The following is a 20445-nucleotide window of genomic DNA, read 5'->3' on the forward strand; positions in this document are numbered from 1 at the left end:
TTTGTGGTGTTTTCCTTGACAACAGTAACTTTTCTTCTTTAAGAAGAGATGTCAGAGTATCATGAAAAGAATGGTAAGGTAGGAGTAGGAGCAAGGGTGCTTACTCCACATTTTAAAGGCTTGTTCTGTAATGTGCTGTTGCAGTTGCTGAGCGCTGCTGTGCACTAGAGTAATTGTTTCCTTACATAGAGCTTATCTTCTCGTTTGGAAGATAGGGACCCAATATCTATAGCATAGGATCATCGTGTTTTTTTCTTTTCTTTTGTTTTTTTTTTTTGGAGACATGGTCTTGCTCTGTTGCCTAGGCTGGAGTGCGGTAGCATGATCACGGCTCACTGCGCCCCCAACCTCCCAGGCTCAGATGATTCTCCCACCAAAGCCTCCCAAGTAGCTGGGATCACAGGTGTGTGCCATCACACCCAGCTAATTTTTGTATTTTTTGTAGAGGTGAGGTTTTGCCATGTTGTCCAGACTGGTTTTGAACTCCTGGGCTCAAGCGATCCCCCTGCCTCACCCTCCCAAAGGGCTGGAATTACAGACGTGAGTCACCTCACCCAGCCAGATTATTGTTTTAAAGTGAGAACAGATGTATCTGGAGATAGTCTGGCAAAAAATGAAGTAACATACACAAAGGAATTTATTCCAGCACCGTTATAATGGCAGTAGATTGGAAACAACTCACATCTCCATCAGTAAAGGGATGGGTTGAATAAACTGATAAATTCATGCAACAGAGTACTGAGCAGCTGTAAAAAGGAATGGAGATGATCTCTATATACTGCTGTGGAGAGATCTCCAAGTGAAGAAAAATAATGTGTATAGTGTGCTACCTTCTCTAAGGGTGGCATATATATATATGTATTAACGTTTTTAAAAATGGGTAAACCAGCTACTCAGGAGGCTGAGGCAGGAGAATCGCTTGAATCTGGGAGGCGGAGGCTGCAGTGAGCCGAGATCGCGCCATTGCATTCCAGCCTGGGTGACAGAGCGAGACTCCAACTCCAGAAAAAAAGAAAGGATTAAACCAAATACTAATGGAAATTGATAACACTGGCGAGGGAGGGGATATTGAGGGAAGTTGGATTCTCTGAGTATACTGTGTTAATGTGTTTTTCATTTGGAACAATATAGATGTCTTACATAATACAAAACAAAGTTAAAATGAGTAAATGGAGACAGTAAATGTTCCATTTTGTTCTGTTCCTACAGATGTCTGTAAATAGTCATCTCATAAGGAGTTTGTATTTCAATTTTTTTCTCATTCTCAGTCCTTCCAAACTTGATTTTCATCACATTTAATCTGAGTTTAAAGACTTTTCAGTAGACCAAATCCAATAGCCTTTTTCTCCCCCATGTTCTTTGCCACATTGATCCTGTTAAGTCACCCCTTTCTTGAAGTGCCCTCTGGCTTATGTAACCATGAACTTTACTAAATTCTAGGCAAGAAGTGAGCCCAGCCCTCTTGTTCTCTTCCATCATTCTCATTAATATTTTTATGGTATCTACAAAGGCTCTCTGTTGGTGGCAGCCGAGGATTCAAAGATAAGCAAGGCAGTTCTGCCACAACTATACTTTATCTTCTCTAACTCAGTTCAGATAAGGTTGTGGTGGGTTTTTTTTTCTTTTTCTTTTTTTTTTTTTTTTTTTGAGACGGAGTCTGGCTGTGTCGCCCAGGCTGGAGTGCGGTGGCCGGATCTCAGCTCACTGCAAGCTCCGCCTCCCAGGTTCACGCCATTCTCCTGCCTCCGCCTCCCAAGTAGCTGGGACTACAGGCGCCCACCTCGTCGCCCAGCTAGTTTTTTGTATTCTTTAGTAGAGACGGGGTTTCACCGTATTAGCCAGGATGGTCTCGATCTCCTGACCTTGTGATCCGCCCGTCTCGGCCTCCCAAAGTGCTGGGATTACAGGCTTGAGCCACCGCGCCCGGCCGAGACTGTTAATGAAACAAAATATTTTGAGAGCAGGGAGAAAGTTACTTATTCTGGCATGAAGTCCAGGAAAATGACCAGGTGCAGTGGCTCACGCCTGTAATCCCAGCACTTTGGGAGGCTGAGGTGGGCAGACCACTTGAGGTCAGGAGTTCGAGACCAGCCTGGGCAACATGATGAAACTCCGTCTCTACTAAAAATACCAAAAATTAGCCAGGTGCAGTGGCAGGCGCCTGTAATCCCAGCTACTCAGGAGGCTGAGACAGGAGAATCGCTTGAATCTGAGAGGTGGAGGTTGCAGTGAGCTGAGATCAAGTCATTGCATTCCAGCCTGGGCAACAAGAGCGAAACTGTCCCCCAGCTACCCCGTCAAAAAAAGAAAAGTACAGGAAAACTTCCTGGGAAAAAAAGTGATACCTGCATTTAATCTTAAAGGAAGGATAGACCTTTCCCAGGCAAGGAGAAATTCGAGGTGGATGGGATGTTTCTGAGGAGAAACAGATTGATAAATAGCATGGTGTATAATGCACTAGAGCTGTTTGGGATTGGAGGCAGACTGAGGTCAGAGCCAGTTAGGGAGCTCCCAAAAATCATTTCTCAGCCCTTTTTCACATCATGGCAGGGAACCACTTGAAACAACATTGAGGTAAGGGGAGGCAGCTGCTTCAGCCTGGAGGCTATTGGCTCGGAAATTCTAGCTGCCCCAGTTTGATGTGCTTATTAGATGTTCGTGTGGTGATAATTGAATGGAGATTTTGAGTCGGGGCTTGATAGGAAGGTCTGGACTGCAGATATAAATGGGAATCATCCGCATATAGACAGTATTAAAGTTGGGACTGCCTGTGGTGAGCAAGAAGAGAGTAGAAGCCTTCCCGCCCCTGGGACTGAGCCCATAGGAACTCTAAAATTAAATGACCCCAGCAAAGGAGACTACAAAGAAGTGATTGGTGGGATAGGGCACTGGCACCTGGGGGAAAATGATGAAGTCTTCCCTCAGAACTTGAAAATATATACAGGCATCTGCGTATTCTCAAGGGATTGATTCCAGGACCCTCCACAGATAATCAAAATTCACAAATGCTCAAATCTCTTATATAAAATGGCACATTTGCATATAACCTGGGCACATCCTCCAGTGTGTTTTAAATCATATCTAGATTACTTGTGATACCTAATGCAGTGTAAATACTATGCGAGTAGTTGTTATACTGTATTGTTTAGGAAATAAATGTCAAGAGGAGAATGTCTATACATGTTCAGTACAAATGCAACCATCATAGGCTTAACTACATTTTCCATCCACAGTTGGTTGAATCCATGGATGCCAAACCCATGGATATGGAGGGCTGATGGTATAAGCTTTCACTCTAAGAGTACAAGATTTCTATTTTAGCAAATAAGGTATCAGTGGAGAGTAGGCAAAGTCACCTTAAAGGGAAGAAACGACTCCCTGCCAGCAGGACTCGGCTATAACCTAATTGAAAATGTTAACACATTAAATAAAGAATGTTGTCAGCCTGGCTGTGTGTGGTGGCTAATGCCTGTAATCCCAGCACTTTGGGAGGCAGAGGTGAGTGGATCACTCGAAGATCAGTTCGAGACCAGCCTGGCCAACATGGGGAAACCCTGTCTCCATTAAAAATACAAAAGTTAGCCGGGCGTGGTGGCTCATGCCTGTAATCCCAGCCCTTTGGGAGGCCGAGGTGGGCAGATCACAAGGTCAGGAGATTAAGACCATCCTGGCTAACACAGTGAAACCTGTCTCTACTAAAAATATAAAAAATTAGCCGGGCATGGTGGTGGGCACCTGTAGTCCCAGCTACTGTGTAGGCTGAGGCAGGAGAATGGCGTGAACCCGGGAGGTGGAGCTTGCAGTGAGCCGAGATGGCGCCACTGCACTCTAGCCTGGGTGAAGGAGCAAGACTGTCTAAAAAAAAAAAAAAAAAAAAAAAAAAAAATGTTAGCTGGGTGTGGTGGCACATGTCTGTAGACCTAGTTGCTTGGGAGGCTGAGGCAGGGGAATCACTTGAACCTGGGAGGCGGAGGTTACAGTGAGCTGAGATCGCGCCACTGCACTCCAGCCTGGAAGACAGAGTGAGAGTCCATTTCAAAAAAAAAAAAACAATATGTGTTAATCTGAAGAGGGGTCAGCAATGAAAGCCTAGTAAGGGGAGAGTTCCTGAGGCCAGTTCAAGCACCATCCTGGAAAGCCATGAGATTCAGAGTAGTCCAGGAGTGCTGGCAAGGCTGCCCATAGCAAAGAGGTGGGGGTAGAAGATTATTGCCAAGAAGAGTTTTCTGGACCCATTGGCATGGCTCCTTATTGCAGATGGCCAGATGCCATTAAAGATACAAATCCTCCAGTAATGTCATTGTGCATTTATACATTGACATTATGATTCTGATTTGGCTTCAGGGAGCGAATGTACTAGACATGTAGATAGTTTTCAGTCTGAGTAACAGTTAAATATTTATGATAATTTAATATTTATGTATTATGGCTTTATATTTCAGAGGACTGTGAACTTTGTTGGCATGAATGATTGTTTCCAAGATCTAGCTTTGGAGTCTGCAAAGCCCAGGCCCATGTCCCTGTCAGATGTAAATTCAACCTGTCAAATGTTACCTGTGTGGTCTCTTTGGACATAGCCTGTCAGCTTTCTCCATGTATATATCTCAGCATTCTGAAGCCTCCACATTTAGTAAAGTAGAATCACATGCTATTAGATCTGAGAAGAACCTGATGCAGCATCTAGTACAAGCCCCCCTTTTCCAGATGAGAAACCTGAAGTTCACAGATGTGGAGAACTTGACCAAGAATTGACAGCTTGTTAGCAGTGAGAACCCAGGTCCAAACCCAGGTCAGTGCTGTCCAGAAGGTCCTGATCTTATCTGACATAGGCACATTCAGGATGTATTTTCCCCAATCACTGCATTTCCTCTCACTCCTTCGGCAGGGATGGTCATCAAGTGTCACCAAGTGGCATGTCTTGGATCTCTGAGTCCAGGTTATTAGTGCAGGAGCAAAGGAAAGATGAAAGGAAAAGCTGAAACCAATTTACTTCTTCCTGCCTGGGAAGGACAAGTGTGTGGAGGGGAGGGAGGTTGAAGAGAGTAAGAGAAAATGGAGAAGGGTATTGAGAAGGATCCTTTTTGAGTCACTGGAGCAAATTAATGGAAGGGGATCTGTCCAGTTGGTCAGGTCTGTAAAAATCCCTCAGCTTCCCCAATACTTCTGCTACCACCAACTGAATAGACAGGATGAGGAGGTCTGCACTGTAAGTAAGTAACCTGGACTGTTTTTTTTTTGAGGAAAGAGATGGAAGGAATCCAGGGGTCTCTGACTTTGGCAGTTCAGGATAGAAATCACACCTTGTTATCTCTGCTTTCTCTAAAATGTCCAGGTAAACTTGGAGTAGGAGCACTCTGGATTTGGGAGACTGTTGTGAAAAAGGAGTTTGAGAGCAGTGGAGAAGGCAAGGGAGGTGTTTTGAAGGCAGCAAAAGCCCCTGAAATTATTGAGTCCTGCCATACTGAGACTGGGGTGCTAAGGAAGGGGCTGCCACATTCCCCATCTCCGTCTTCCCACTAGTCTTCCTAACATCACTGTTTTTTTCTTTAGTTCCTTTTATCTTTTACTACGAAGGGCCTGGGAAGGGCTGTGTGCCATTTCCAGCTGTTCTTGTGACAACCCCCGGCCCTTTCATCATTTCTCCCCGTGCCCTGACTCCCTCCCCATCCTTTTTTCTCTCCCCCACCCCACCAATGGTCTCTCCCGATGCTCAGTGGCGCCGGGTGGGGGTGGGGGGGGGGGCGGCGGAGGCGGGGCTGGAGTGGGGGGGGTGCAGGTCTGCATTGCCGCTTCCCTGGTACCCGGAGCAGTCGCCGCTGCCGCCTCCGCCCGCGGCCGGGACCCCCGTCGTCGCCTGGGACTCCTTACCCGGGAAATCCAGTCCAGGTGAGACCCCTCTGTCAGTCGCTCACCTCCACCCCGCCTCTGGCAGAAGCATCTTTGCCTTGCCTTGCAGCCATTTTATCCTCCGATGCTTTGCTTATAGGGAGGGTGCCGATCCCCTCTCTAGGGGTGAGGGGGGTTGGTTGGTTGGTGGTTGTTTGGGGATGGACATTTATTTCAGTTGTGCTCTTCAGGACACACACACACACGCATATGTATAATATTGGTGAATGGGGAGGAGGGGTGTTTTTCTCTACCTTAACCAAGTCCCCACTATCCCCTTCGGAGATTAACGTGGTGGTGGGGTTGTTAGGTGGGGTGGAGTTCCCTCAAACTCCTATCCCCTCCTCACCTTGACGTCCCCCCACCCCCAGGATGAATGATAAATGACCTTGGCTGGGGCTGGAGAATGGATGCTGCCTCAGTGTGCGCGCCTGGACTTGGGTGGGTGGGGTGGGGAGGGGAGCAGGGGAAGAAGGGCAGGTGAAGGATGGAGGGAAGGGGAGTGAATAATGGACATACTGGGGAGACAGAAATGGAGAGCGGCCAGGTGTTGGGGGCATGGATGGCGGGGGCTGGCGGCAGTTGCTCCAGGGTTGGGGGAAGGGGTGTTGAGTGAAGGTGGGCACTTGTCTAGCAGCAGGACCAAGGGTGGAGGAGGTGCTCAGAGCAGGGATTTAGTCAGTTTTGGGGGCTTTTCCCTTATTCCGGAGCTGAGGCAAGATGGGGTGTGTGGGGGGGTCCCTGCAAATGCTGATGGGGCGGTCTCTAAGTCTGTGCGTGCGGAGGTCTCTCCCTGCGTCTCCCTCTCTGCCTCTCCGTATTCCTCAGTGTCCATTCTCAGCGGACACCCTCATTTTTATCCCTCAGAACTGTGGGTGCTCCCATCTTCCTAACCCTGGGTAGGATGTGGGGAGGGGAGGCACAGCCTTGATGGTCCTGGGTGGGGGCTGAGGTTCAATGACCCCGCTGTCATGGGGAAGGGGTGCTCCCGCACCTCCCACATTCTACCCCTGACCCCGCGGACGTTTTGATAAGTGATTGCTTTTTAATGACCTTGTCACCTGAGCTAGGAAGGCCTTGGGATCTGGGTGGCCCCCAAAGTCAGGGGCTTTGACTGGGAGGAGGGTGGGGGGTTCTGGACCCTCCTCTGATCCCGGGCTGGATGAGCTGTTCTGAAAGGAAACATTTGCTCTGGAGTCCCCTGCCTGTCTCCACCCTCTGCAGAAAATCTCCTGGGCACATTTTTTCCTGTCAGGTGAAGTCAGCCAGCCTAGGACCTTGTAACCCTGAACCTTGTCTCCTTTAACCTCCACCTCTCCAAGTCTTGTCTCTCTCCCCCAGGCTTAGCCACCCTGTGCTGTTTTTGGGGCTAAAAATAGCACCACTTCCTCACCAGCTCAAAGAATTTGTCTTCTTTCTCTTTCTCCTGACCTCCTGGGCTTGCTGGCCCTGAGGGAGCTGACTGTTGAGCCCTCATATCCTGCTGCGCTTGTGGAAGGCTTCTCTGCCCTACATGCCCCTCTCAGGGCGAAATAGGGTCAACAAACATAGAGTATGGCTCCTGGTGGGTCCTGCCTCCTTCAGGGCTGGAGGGGAGATCCTGGTTAGGAAAGAGAGGAAAGCTAGCAAATTGCCATGCACTGAGGGGATTCCACAGTTCCAGCGCTTTCATGGGGGATGGTTGGGCCCTGAACAATGAAGAAAAGGTGACATAGGGGTCACTGCTTCTGGTCACCGTGGTCCACTGCTTACATCTGTCCTGAGGGGGTAAGGCCCTGCTTGCCAGTGCTTCTCTCTGAACCACATAGCATTGCTTACCCTCTTCTACCAGGGTGTGTGTGTGTGTGTGTGTGTGTGTGTGTGTGTGTGACATTTAATGAAGGCTCTGGATGGGTGGGAGCACCGGAGATTTTTGGGGGGATGATTTCTGGTCAGAATCTAGGCCTGCTTCCTCTCCTCCTATGAAGGAAGGGGGGGCTATCCCATGCCTTCCTCTGGAGAACATCTTTTTTGGGGGAACACCCAAACCCCCTTTATTCTACATCCACCTCCTACGCAATGCGGTGTTTGTGGACTCCTTCTTCCTTGACTCCTGGAGGAGGAGAGGAAAGGATTAAGGGGGATTAGGAAGGGAGGCCCTGAAGGGATGGGATGCAACTGTAGGCCTTAGAACCTCATGTTGAAAATGCATTTGACAGTCATTTCCATTCTCACCTCCATCCGTGGAAAGGGGACCCATCTATGACATTCTGCAGCAAGGTGGCAGTGGACAGTCATCACCTCTTTCTTAGCTTTCCATCTTTCCTGTTTACTTGGGTTCCAGGTCCCCCTTTTCTGGGTCTTCCCTTGTTTTTCTGGAGGTAGTTAATGTGGGCCCAGCTGCTGGAATTAGTTGAAACATAGACAGGGGGTCTTGGGACTCTGTTTGCAAGGATGCTGGGCAACAGCATCTAAGTATGACCCCGCTGTTGTCCCTTGCTGCTTCTTGCTTCTTTCTCACTTTTCAACATCATAAGAAGGAAGAAAACTAACATAGAGCATGTACTGTGAGATTACATTCTCACATCAACTCCAAGAAACAGTCTCCCAATGTAATTATCCCCAATTAAAATATATGGACTCTGAGGCTTAGGGAGGTTAACTAGCCTAACCGAGATCAGTTAGTAAGCGGCAGAATTGGGATTTCAACTTAGGTCGTCCCTAATGGTCATGTGCTTTGCCCTGAACCAGCATTCTCCTTGCCAGTATCCCTTCCTGCTGCTCACTCTAAAGAGCATCCAAGACGGCTTTCATTTGGGGACCTTATGAGGTAGTATAGGGCATTTCACTATATTACTGTCACCACAAAAATAAGAGTTAATATTTATTCATCATTTTTAAGTGCCAGCTGACTTATGTTAAGGAGCACAGATATATCATTCAACCCTTACTTTCCCCTTTTAAAATAAGAAGAAACTGAGGCTTGGTCCCTTAGCTAGCATTTGCCAAAACAGGAAGTCAAACCCATGTCTTTGTGACTCTGGAAGCTGAGCTTTTACCCATTAGACTATGTTGAGAGAAAATCCCTCCTTGTTGAAGCCTGTAAACATGGGACCTGAAGGAAGGACAGTGGAAGCCCCTGCCTTCAGATGCCATCAGTGGAGGTAAGGCCACAGGTTGGAGGGCTTGTCCTCTTACACATCCTTCTCAACTCCATCCCCAGTAAGAAACCCAGGCAAGACTAAAGAAGGGAATTCTGGTTTCTCATATTTCCTGTTCAGTTCTTTGCAGATTGGTGATAAAGCAAGGGCTGGGCTGGGCTAAGGGGTTAGGAGAAGGGCTCAGAGTAGGTGACTGTGACTTTGGAGCAAATTCCATAGGCCAGGCCTCCAAGGTCAAAGTAAGGGGACTTCTATGTGAGTGACCCAGTTAGCCCAGATAGCCATCCCTTTTTAGTGTGTGGATGGGAGCCTAAAGTGAGAAGACCATCTCTGCACCACATGGTCCAGATGGGGCTCTGGGTTGAGAAGCTTTATATTGGCCTTCTTCACCACCTTAGGACTCACAACTTCCTTTTGCTATCTGTTATTTTTTCTAGGTCTCCAGAGGCTTGTGGAAGAGAAGTAGGCGACCTTTCCTGAGTTATCCTGGCTTAGCCTCCCAATCTGGCTCCCCTTCCCCTTCCCATTCCCCTGCTCCTCCTGTCCCTTCGCCATCCACCCAACTGAACTGGGTATAGGTCAAAGCTCCTCTCCTTCCTTTTCTGTCCTAGGCACTCATTGGCTAGGACCTGTTTGCTCTTTTTTTGTGTGCCCAAAGATACTGGAACACACTTCATCTAACTGTGGGGAGGGGTCTTTTTGAGTCTACAAGTCCTTGAGCAAAAAGCTGAAAAAGAAGCAGGAAGTGGGGAAGACCTGGTGAAGTGCCTCAGAGCCCCATCATGGAAGAGGGCTTCCGAGACCGGGCAGCTTTCATCCGTGGGGCCAAAGACATTGCTAAGGAAGTCAAGAAGCATGCGACCAAGAAGGTGGTGAAGGGCCTGGACAGAGTCCAGGACGAATATTCCCGAAGATCCTACTCCCGCTTTGAGGAAGAGGATGATGATGATGACTTCCCTGCCCCCAGTGATAGCTATTACCGAGGAGAAGGCACCCAGGATGAGGAGGAAGGCGGTGCGTCCAGTGATGCTACCGAGGGCCATGACGAGGATGATGAGATCTACGAAGGGGAATATCAGGGCATCCCCCGGGCAGAGTCTGGGGGCAAAGGCGAGCGGATGGCAGATGGGGCACCCCTGGCTGGAGTAAGGGGGGGCTTGAGCGATGGGGAGGGTCCCCCTGGGGGTCGGGGGGAGGCACAACGACGGAAAGAACGAGAAGAACTGGCCCAACAGTATGAAGCCATCCTACGGGAGTGTGGCCACGGCCGCTTCCAGTGGACACTGTATTTTGTGCTTGGTCTGGCGCTGATGGCTGATGGTGTGGAGGTCTTTGTGGTGGGCTTCGTGCTGCCCAGCGCTGAGAAAGACATGTGCCTGTCTGACTCCAACAAAGGCATGCTAGGTAAGACATGGGGGGCTCCAGCCCTATCCCCTCAAACTCTGGAAACCTCCTTGCTCCTGGAAATTGCTCTGTCCTTACCACTGGGTTCCCTAGGACCCCACACCCAAGATGTTCCCAGAGGGCTCAGGGCTCCTCTGCACACTCTTCCCTCACACACTCCCTCTTCTTGGCCTTGGGTCAGAGTGAAGTTGAATGTGAAACAGGGACTTGCAGGAGGGCAGTTGGACTGTGGTTGGGTGGTGGTCTGCTTTATTCTGCAGGAGGTGGCTGTGGTAGGATGGTCCTTACCATTTAATGTTTCTTCATAGCTTTCCCTCTGGTTGTCTTATTCCATTTCACTGATTGGGAAACAAGAAGCCAGTATCCAAACTCCTTGGTATAAATGGGGAGAGTCAGTTTGGGGTGGTTGGGCGAGGGGGAGGGTCCTGGATCTTCTGCCAGAGAAGCTGTTTAGACTTTCTCTCACTCAGACGGGAATGTACTGTTTGATGACCTTTCCTGACAGGGACTCTGAGGAGGAACCCCCTAGACTCACAGAGAAAGAATCGAGGCCTTACTCTGCCACCAAATTGCCATGGGGTCTTGGACAGGTCTCTTCTTCCCGGGGCTTGGTTTGGGCATGAGAAAATGCAAATTTTGGAGTAGATGATTTTAAAGATTAATTCCAGCTTTGGTTTTATGAAGGAAGTGAAAAACAGGAGAGTTTTTGGACCAGAAATATTGAGACTGGGAGGAGTAAAGCATGGATTTTGTGTGGGGGACTTCCTGGGAAGATGAAAAGAATTGGAGCCCCTTTCCCCAGGAACAAATGAGAGCTCTCTTTCTGCTTCGAGGGATCAAAGCAGGGAGAATAGAGAGGACCCTGGGATGGTCTGGGATCCTAGGCACACCCATTCCTCCTTCAAAGTGAGCCAGGGGTAAGGGTGTCACTGTGTGTATGTGTGTGTGTGTGTGTGTGTCTCACAGTGAGAAATGAGACAGACCAAAGACAGTGGAGAGTTGTAGGTTCTCCCATATCTTCATTCCTGCCTTTGAACGCCTGGCCTGCACAGATGACCTTCTATCTTTGCTCACACCATTCATTTTCTCTCACTTGCTCTAATCTCTGGGTAGACTTAGCTTCTAGAAGTTCTTCACATCCTTCAGCTCCCTCAGTGCTCATCTCCTGGGAGAATTGAGGTGTGTCTTCTCACGCCCCCTCTGGCTCTGTTTTCCTCCTCCTTCCAGGCCTCATCGTCTACCTGGGCATGATGGTGGGAGCCTTCCTCTGGGGAGGTCTGGCTGACCGGCTGGGTCGGAGGCAATGTCTGCTCATCTCGCTCTCAGTCAACAGTGTCTTCGCCTTCTTCTCATCTTTTGTCCAGGGTTACGGCACTTTCCTCTTCTGCCGCCTCCTTTCTGGGGTTGGGTGAGTGTCCACTTCCTAAGCCCCTTGAGGGCAGTACTGTGCCTTGGTCACTGTTGCATCTTTAGGGCCCAGCACAGTGCCAGGCACACCAAATGCACCTTAAATCTGGGTGAGTTGAATGGATGAATGAGTTCCTTTCTCCGCCAACCATCTTCAGGCCAGCTCCTCCCTGTCCAGGACCTGTCTACTACCGTCCAGAATGCTGTTCCATGTCGGCCCACTCCTGAGTCCTCCATCCCACTTCTAGTTCCATTTTTGAGCCTGCCTCCACGAAGAGGCCTACTGGGCCTCAGCCCCACCCCTGGACTCCTGTGGACCCAGAGTTACCGCCTACCAGAGTCTACACATTTCCTGCATTCCACAACAAACCTTGCCAACACCCGTACCTGCCAGAACCCTGATGCTTTGCCCACACTGTCCCTTCACTTTTGCAAGCATGGCAGGCACGTTTACTCTGCCTCAACTCCAAGCTCCTTTCTGGCCTTTCCCACAACATCTGCCCTTGGAGACTTTTGGCTTGTCTTTTTTCTCTGGAGATTTATTTTCTTTTCTGCAAATACCTTCCCTCCCTTCCAACTCTGTAAGTCATTTTCAAGATTTAAGATTTGCTCTTTCCTTTTCCCTGAGACTCGCTTGCCTGTTTCCCATGGTCCCAAGGATGGGTGCTTGATGGCTGGCCCACAGGGGAGCTTGTAGGGCTTTATGTGTGAGATGGAGTCTCTTCAAAAGCCTGGAAGACAAAAGGGGCTCGGGGTCCAGAGCAGTGGGGCAGGGGATCAGGACTATGGCCATTTGCTAATGCTGAATTCTTGAAATGTGCTCCAGGATTGGAGGGTCCATCCCCATTGTCTTCTCCTATTTCTCCGAGTTTCTGGCCCAGGAGAAAAGAGGGGAGCATCTGAGCTGGCTCTGCATGTTTTGGATGATTGGTGGTGTGTACGCAGCTGCTATGGCCTGGGCCATCATCCCCCACTATGGTGAGCAGCTCCCCGGAATCCACCCCAGGTTATCTCCCTCCTTCCTCTTCTGTGCTCCCAGTGGTGGATTCCCTTAGCCTCTGGCCTCTCTGCTGATGCTGTCACTCTCTCCCTGCCAGGGTGGAGTTTTCAGATGGGTTCTGCCTACCAGTTCCACAGCTGGAGGGTCTTCGTCCTCGTCTGCGCCTTTCCTTCTGTGTTTGCCATTGGGGCTCTGACCACGCAGCCTGAAAGTCCCCGTTTCTTCCTAGAGGTGATGGAGCTGAGCTGTGTGGGGTGGGGTGGGGTGCAGGCTGTGGAGTGTGGAGAGCAGCAGGGGCTCCTGTGTTCAAACACCCGCTGGGGTTTGATTTGATCCTGTTCGGCTGCCTGCCTTCCTCACAGAGTCCATTCTCTGGGGGACTTTATCTTGCATCCTTTGCCTTGGAATGTATCCCTGAGGGGTTCTTGGGTGGAGAAACCAGGGGACCTCTTCACCCTTGGATGACTTAAGATTTTGCAGGGAAGGGCCTTGGCCCTAGCCTGCATTTACAGCTCAAGAGACATTCCCCCCCACACCTTCCCCTCCTAATCCCAGCAGGATTAGGTCTTTGGCTACATGCTGGCCCATCATTTCCCTTACCTTTGGTTGCCTGTGCTTGCCTTTTTCCCCTGGACAACACTCCCCACCCCCAACCTGCAGCTCTTGCCCAAGTCTGATTGTCTTGCTATACCTCAGCTTGGGGCTCTTTCAGAGTGGGCAATGCATGCTCATAGTTCAGGGCTTGGTGGTGGGATTGAGGGCCGGGAACCATTTAGTGTCCTGTGACTACAGAAGCCAGGTGGGAGGGAGGGGATCTATAACTCTGGGTCAGGTAGGGGCTGACTTGGATGTGGGGATTGTGTCTTTGGCTCTAGAATGGGAAGCATGATGAGGCCTGGATGGTGCTGAAGCAGGTCCATGATACCAACATGCGAGCCAAGGGACATCCTGAGCGAGTGTTCTCAGTAAGCCACAGCCCTCCTGACTCAGACCTCCACGTCCTGCAGCCCCAGCCCCTACCTGGCCCCTCTCTGAGTACCCCTGACCTCAGCCCACTCTACCATAAGGAGATTTTCAGGGTATCATATCCACCCCCTGCTTCCCATTTTGCTAATGCAGGGGAAACTGAGGCACTCGGTGGAGGTTGGGAAACACAGAATGTGTGACTGCCCACCCCTTCTCTTGACCCCAGGTAACCCACATTAAGACAATCCATCAGGAGGATGAATTGATTGAGATCCAGTCGGACACAGGGACCTGGTACCAGCGCTGGGGGGTCCGGGCCTTGAGCCTAGGGGGTCAGGTAATGGCGGACGGGGTGGTAGAGAGAAGGGAGTGGGGGAAGTGGAGAAGAAGGCAGGACTGAAGTCCATGTGTGTGGGTGATGGGTGAGCTGAAGGGAGGGGGGAGGGCAGAAAAGTGGGGATCTATGGGTGCTAGAACTTAGTATAGCCAAGGTCTAACTTTGTCTGGTCCCCTGTAGGTTTGGGGGAATTTTCTCTCCTGTTTTGGTCCCGAATATCGGCGCATCACTCTGATGATGATGGGTGTGTGGTTCACCATGTCATTCAGGTGAGAAGATGGGTGGGCTGGGTGGTATGTGGTGGTTGTGGTGGTGTGTGAGCTGGGAGAGAGGTGGGGAGAATGGAGATGCAGGGGACAAGCGATGAGGGAAGGTGCCATGCAGACCTCCTCTGCTCCTGCAGCCAGCTCCTCTACTTCACTAGTTCACTCAACAAACTTGTACTGTAGGCTGACCAGGATTCAGTTTCTATTCTGTGCTGGGATGAAACAGACGTGGTCCCAGGTCCTCCTGGAGTTTATGTTTTGGTCAAGAAGCGGGACGAAACTTGCTGTGAAGCAGGGTGATGAGAGAAGGGTGGGGAAAGGGTGATGGGAGGACTTGGGCTGGGGTGGGGACCTAAGTCCTAAAGGGCGAATGGGAGTCAGACAGGGAGTGGGGGTGGCTGGGGTGGAGAAGAGTGTTTTTGGCAGAGGGAAAAGCAAATGCTTGGGAGGTAAGAAAAAGTTTAGTGGCTGCTGTGCGAGACTCTGAAGTCTGCAGGAGCACAGCAACTGGTGAAGGGAGGAGCAGGGAGAAGTTGGTGAGGTTAGAGAGAAGCAAGGTCCTAACAGAAGTTGACTCCATTTCTCCCTCGTTCTGGAGAGGATACACATTTCCATTTTCTCCTCTGCCTGATTCTAATCTCTGAGCCCTGTCTGAAGCCCTGTCGTCTGTTTCCATTGTCCTTGACTCTTCAGCTACTATGGCCTGACTGTCTGGTTTCCTGACATGATCCGCCATCTCCAGGCAGTGGACTACGCATCCCGCACCAAAGTGTTCCCCGGGGAGCGCGTAGAGCATGTGACTTTTAACTTCACTTTGGAGAACCAGATCCACCGAGGCGGGCAGTACTTCAATGACAAGTATGTGGGGACCTTTAAACTTCACTTCTTCCCTGTTCCTGCTACCTCTTGTCTTTTTTATGAGTCTAGGGGTTCAAGACAAGATATTTGGGGGCAAACACTTGTGGTTTCTCCTCAATGCCCAGCTTCCCATTCATTCACTAAAGAGTGAGTCTTGGAGGGGGCATGAGGATGAGGGGGGAGTGTCTTCATCATCCTGGCCTTACAGGTTCATTGGGCTGCGTCTGAAGTCAGTGTCCTTTGAGGATTCCCTGTTTGAAGAGTGTTATTTCGAGGATGTCACATCTAGCAACACGTTTTTCCGCAACTGCACATTCATCAACACTGTGTTCTATAACACTGGTAAGGCGGGGTGGCTGGTGGGTGTCAGACCAAAGGGTTGGGTGGACCTTGATGAGAAGGAGCCTTTTTCATTCACTATCTTGGTGTTCTCAAGCTGAGATCCCTGGACCCCTGTAGGAAGGTGGTAGAGGGGTCTGACAGCTACCACCAATAATTTTGAAAATCTAATGGATGTTGGACATTTTCCTGTTATAGAATATCTGACGAAAACATCAAGTTTATTTGCCTTTGGCTGAAATTATATCTCAGGGAGGCAAAATTAATGCACCTTTGAAGAAGGTAAAATCATCCAAAATAGCGTTCTTGGGAAAAATAAAAACAATAAAAGGGGTATTTGGTGGGGATCATTGCATGAATCCACTTTTTTGATAGTGATTCTCAAACTTTAGTATATGCACATGAAATGCTGGTTTTGTGAGCTAGACTGAAGTTTCCCACCTCATACTGGGTGAGCTTTTCCCATCTTGCAGGAAAACAACAATGGATAGTACTTTTTATTTTAAATGTTTTTCTCAGAAAAATTTCCTAAGTCCACAGCATTGCTATAGTCAGCTAGCACGGACAGAAAGAATGAATAAGCAGCTAAGACTATTAATGGGAGAACTTGGACAAAGTCACACTGTTGGACAGATGATGGTCATTTTCTGCTCTAAAGATCCCTAGTTCCCATGGTGATATTATTTGTTTTACAATTAGCACTGTGAATAATTTTGAGAGCCCCTCCTATTAACTTCCATACATGCAGAGCCCTGAGCCGTAAGCCGTAGCAGCCTCCCTCTCCCATCTGCTATGACTGTCTGCTTATCTTGACCTTTGCCCACAGACCTGTTTGAGTACAAGTTTGTGAACAGCCGTCTGGTAAACAGCACATTCCTGCACAACAAGGAGGGCTGCCCGCTAGATGTGACAGGGACGGGCGAAGGTGCCTACATGGTATACTTTGTGAGCTTCCTGGGGACACTGGCAGTGCTTCCTGGGAATATCGTGTCTGCCCTGCTCATGGACAAGATCGGCAGGCTCAGAATGCTTGGTAAGGGGGAGAGGCTGAGTCAGATCTGATAGTAGGGGCCAGGGGCTGCAGGAGGCAGGCAACAGGCTTCTCACCTTGGGCTGTGGAAGAGATTGGTCAGAGAGTTCCTCTCTCTCATATTTTCTGTTTAGGGGGTGTGGCAGGATGGGGTGGGGACTGGCACAGAAGCTCCTCTGGGGGTAAAGGAGGTAAGCAGAATTGCAAGTGGTTAGGGCACAGGCTTTGAGGTTATGAGTTTTGAATCTCAGCTCCACCACCTATCTCTGGCCTCTGGCAAGTTACCTCTATAAGCCTGGTTGCTTCCTCTGCAAAATGGAGGTGATAATAGTACCTGTGTCGTAGGGTTGATGTGCTAGATCAATGCATGTAAAGCATCAATTGGCTTGGCCCATCGCTGGCATTGAATAAATGATGGTTACTGATATTATTAATAAACAATTTTAAGGAAGGTTGAGGAGGAGTGAAAAGCCTTCCTTTTAGATACCTTGGGAACAAGTCTCATCCTGGGCTATCTGAAAGCCAGCAGATGGGACAGGGCGGGCTGTGGGTAGGTTTCACTGTAGCCAGGCTCATGCTGCTCTCTCCTCTCCTGGCTCCATCCAGCTGGCTCCAGCGTGATGTCCTGTGTCTCCTGCTTCTTCCTGTCTTTTGGGAACAGCGAGTCAGCCATGATCGCTCTGCTCTGCCTTTTTGGTGGGGTCAGCATTGCATCCTGGAATGCGCTGGACGTGTTGACTGTTGAACTCTACCCCTCAGACAAGAGGTAGTTGGAATGCGGTGGGGGCAGGGCAGTGGATTCAGGGGAGGGGTGGGGTGAGGAAGGAGGCCTGAATGGGAAGAGCATCCTTAGGGGTGAGAGAAGATACATTTCCATTTTCTCCTCTAAAATCTGGTAGGTTTGGCTGGGCGCAGTGACTCACGCCTGTCTGTAATCCCAGTACTTTGAGATGCCGAGGCAGGTGGATCACCTGAGGTCAGGAGTTTGATACCAGCCTGGCCAACATGGTGAAACCCTGTCTGTACTAAAAATACAAAAAGTTAGCTGGGTACCTGTAATCCCAGCTACTCGGGAGGCTGAGGCAGGAGAATGGCGTGAACCCGGGAGGCGGAGCTTGCAGTGAGTGGAGATCATGCCACCGCACTCCAGCCTGGGTGACAGAGCGAGACTGTGTCTCAAAAAAAAAAAAAAAAAAAAAAAAAGAAAAAGAAAAAGGAAAAAGAAAAAATCTGGTAGCTTTTGTATCTACTCCTCAAAGTCTTAACTGTTAACCTCAATTTTTGGTCTCCTTTCCCTTTGTCTCTTATCTACATTCCTGGCATACATCCTTTACCTCTCTGATCTCTCCAACCTTCTCTCTCCCTCTTGGACACTGCCTGCATCTTCCTGGCCTTCACTTCCCTGCCCTCCACTCTTCCTTTGCCTCCCTCCTGTACCTTGCGCCATGCTGCACTGGGGGACTCCTGAGCAGGACCACAGCTTTCGGCTTCCTGAATGCCCTGTGTAAGCTGGCAGCTGTGCTGGGGATCAGCATCTTCACATCCTTCGTGGGAATCACCAAGGCTGCCCCCATCCTCTTTGCCTCAGCTGCCCTTGCCCTTGGCAGCTCTCTGGCCCTGAAGCTGCCTGAGACCCGGGGGCAGGTGCTGCAGTGACAGGATCTCTAGGGCTTTGGGATTGGCAGGCACACTGTGAGACCAACTACTCCTTCCTTCCCCTCCCTGCCCTGCCATCCTGACTTCCAGAGCCCTCACTCCCCTCTCCCCATGTTTGGTGTCTTAGCTGTGTGTGTGTGTGTGTGCATGTGTGTGACCCCCGTGGGCAGGGACTACAGGGAAGGCTCCTTCATCCCAGTTTTGAGATGAAGCTGTATTCCCCACTTCCCACTACCTTGACTTTGCACAAGAGAAGGCTAAGCCCCATCCTTCTCCCCCTGTTAGAGAGGGGCCCTTGCTTCCCTGTTCCAGGGGTTCCAGAATAGGCTTCCTGCCTTCCCCATCATTCCCTCTGCCTAGGCCCTGGTGAAACCACAGGTATGCAATTATGATGGGGGCTGGGACTCTGGTGTAGACCATGGACCAAAAGAACTTCTTAGAGTCTGAAGGGTGGGCCTAGGGTGCCCTCTCACACCTCCTGTTGGATGCTGAGGGAGAAGCAATAAACCTCAGCCCTCTGGCCTCCACTTCCCTCTCAATTTGGGCTGCAAATATGAAGCCTGAATTTTATGAAATTAGCTTTCTGATCCTTATTTATTAATAGATTAAGTTCTGAGGCAGCTCTGCAGGACTGTGTGTGAATGTGTGTGTATACTTATATATGTGTGTGCATGTGCCATGGGGCGGGGGGTATCACTATACTGTCCTCAAATATAAGCCAAGGGTTAATTTCAGCGGACGCACACACAACCCTGCCTCCCATAGTCCCTCCCCTAATCTGGTTTCTGTGTTGAGCTGGGGATGGAGGAGCCCTAGGCCAGCCAGGGATAAGAGACCCACAGTCTAGGGAGATCTGAGGGCATCTGACAAGGCTCATCTGCTTCCCTCCTTAAGAAGCACAGGCCTCCTCTGGAGTGAGAGGCTCCACCCACTACAGCACAGGTGGGAACAGCGCAGCTGCCCTCCCGTACCCCCGACCTGTCCCCTCACAGGCAGGGGAGCAGGGGAGGGAAAGAAACCAGGCATCTGGTCAAACCAGCAGATCAAAAAGCACAAGGAGCTGGGGCAGAGGCAAGAAGCAGGGGCCCTCCTGGCAGCTCCTCTAAGTGGGGAGAGGTTGGGCAGTGAGTGAGGGACCCCTAACGCAGGGACTAGAAGCCTCAGTTTCCCCATTTTACCCACACAATAGCCTCTGTAGGTTAGGCTGCCCCGTCCCACCCTACTCTGTGTGGCTGCTTTCTTTGGTGCCCTCCCCTCACCCCACTGTAGCTGTGATGTGTTGTAGTTTTTAGAGTTTGTAAAATGTTTAAAAAAAGTTAAAAGGAAAAAAGTGAAAATAACAAAAAAGAAAATCAAAATTCACCTTCGTCACGCTGCGTCCGGTACCCCAACCCTGTGGTCACGCCCCCCATTTTGTAACACTGTACCAGGTGGTGACTGTTTAACTCTTCGGTGTCTGTGCTCAAAAGACTGCCTTCTCCTCCAGTGCCCAGTGTATGAGTGTGTGCCCTGTGCCCTTGTCCCTCACTCCTCACATGCTGGACGTAGCCCTCTTCCTTGCACCCCTGGGAGGGACCCATCCATCTCCCTTGCTCTCCTGGGGAACCCTAAACCCAACTCTGTTGATGTGAAAAATGCAATGAAAAATATTGATGAAAAATAAAACGGAAACAAATCCTCAAAATACAAAATGGCTATACCTGCTTCTGTGACTCTCCACCTACATCCAATTCTCCTAATAGCCTTGGAAGGTAAAATGGTGAGATGGAAAAACAACTTTACAAACTGAAGGTCAGAATGACATGGTGTACCAGATTTATTTCCTAAATTGGCCTCTCTCCCTTGATCTTTCCCCTACAGATGGAGGGCCCTCTAAGTCTCCCAGATTTGAAAACTTTGGGAGTAACATTTCATAAGAATAGAACCAACTTTCCCCTAAATCTTCTGTTATGCTTTTTAAAAATACAGACTCCAGACTCCACTCTTGACTTGTTGAATCAGAACCCTTTTTTTTTCTTGGTTTGGAAGGATGGGGACCTTGAATCTCCTTTTTTTGAGACAGAGTCTCGCTTTGTTGCTCAGGCTGGAGTGCAATGGTGCGATCTCGGCTCACTGCAACCTCTGCCTCCCGGGTTCAAGCAATTCTCCTGCCTCAG

General features: G+C 49.8%; 1 protein-coding gene across 2 annotated transcripts; it reads left to right on the top strand.

The window, feature by feature from the left end:
• The first annotated feature begins 5748 nt into the window (after nt 1-5748).
• SV2A (synaptic vesicle glycoprotein 2A) lies at nt 5749-19980 on the top strand. Of its 2 annotated transcripts, none has more exons than XM_010387291.2 (13): nt 5749-5886; nt 9464-10430; nt 11658-11838; nt 12664-12815; nt 12935-13068; nt 13713-13802; nt 14030-14140; nt 14321-14409; nt 15100-15264; nt 15473-15606; nt 16430-16636; nt 17240-17399; nt 18106-19980. In XM_010387291.2, exons 2-13 carry the CDS (start codon nt 9809-9811, stop codon nt 18287-18289), a joined length of 2229 nt encoding a protein of 742 aa, XP_010385593.1. In that variant the 5' UTR covers nt 5749-5886; nt 9464-9808; the 3' UTR covers nt 18290-19980. The 2 variants fall into 2 exon arrangements, with proteins under 2 accessions (XP_010385593.1, XP_030791934.1); XM_030936074.1 differs by lacking the exon at nt 5749-5886 and adding an exon at nt 8353-9029 and having other exon boundaries at nt 18106-19972.
• The last annotated feature ends 465 nt before the right edge of the window (nt 19981-20445 follow it).

The sequence above is a fragment of the Rhinopithecus roxellana genome, chromosome 8 (genome assembly GCF_007565055.1).
Source record: "Rhinopithecus roxellana isolate Shanxi Qingling chromosome 8, ASM756505v1, whole genome shotgun sequence".
Classification (NCBI taxonomy): domain Eukaryota; kingdom Metazoa; phylum Chordata; class Mammalia; order Primates; family Cercopithecidae; genus Rhinopithecus; species Rhinopithecus roxellana.

Coding starts and splice junctions, on each gene's coding strand:
- SV2A (XM_010387291.2), top strand. CDS start 9,809: ATGGAAGAGGGCTTCCGAGACCGGGCAGCTTTCATCCGTGGGGCCAAA. Junction 13,069..13,712: donor GTCCCCGTTTCTTCCTAGAG/GTGATGGAGCTG, acceptor CTTTGGCTCTAG/AATGGGAAGCATGATGAGGC. Junction 13,803..14,029: donor ATCCTGAGCGAGTGTTCTCA/GTAAGCCACAGC, acceptor TCTTGACCCCAG/GTAACCCACATTAAGACAAT.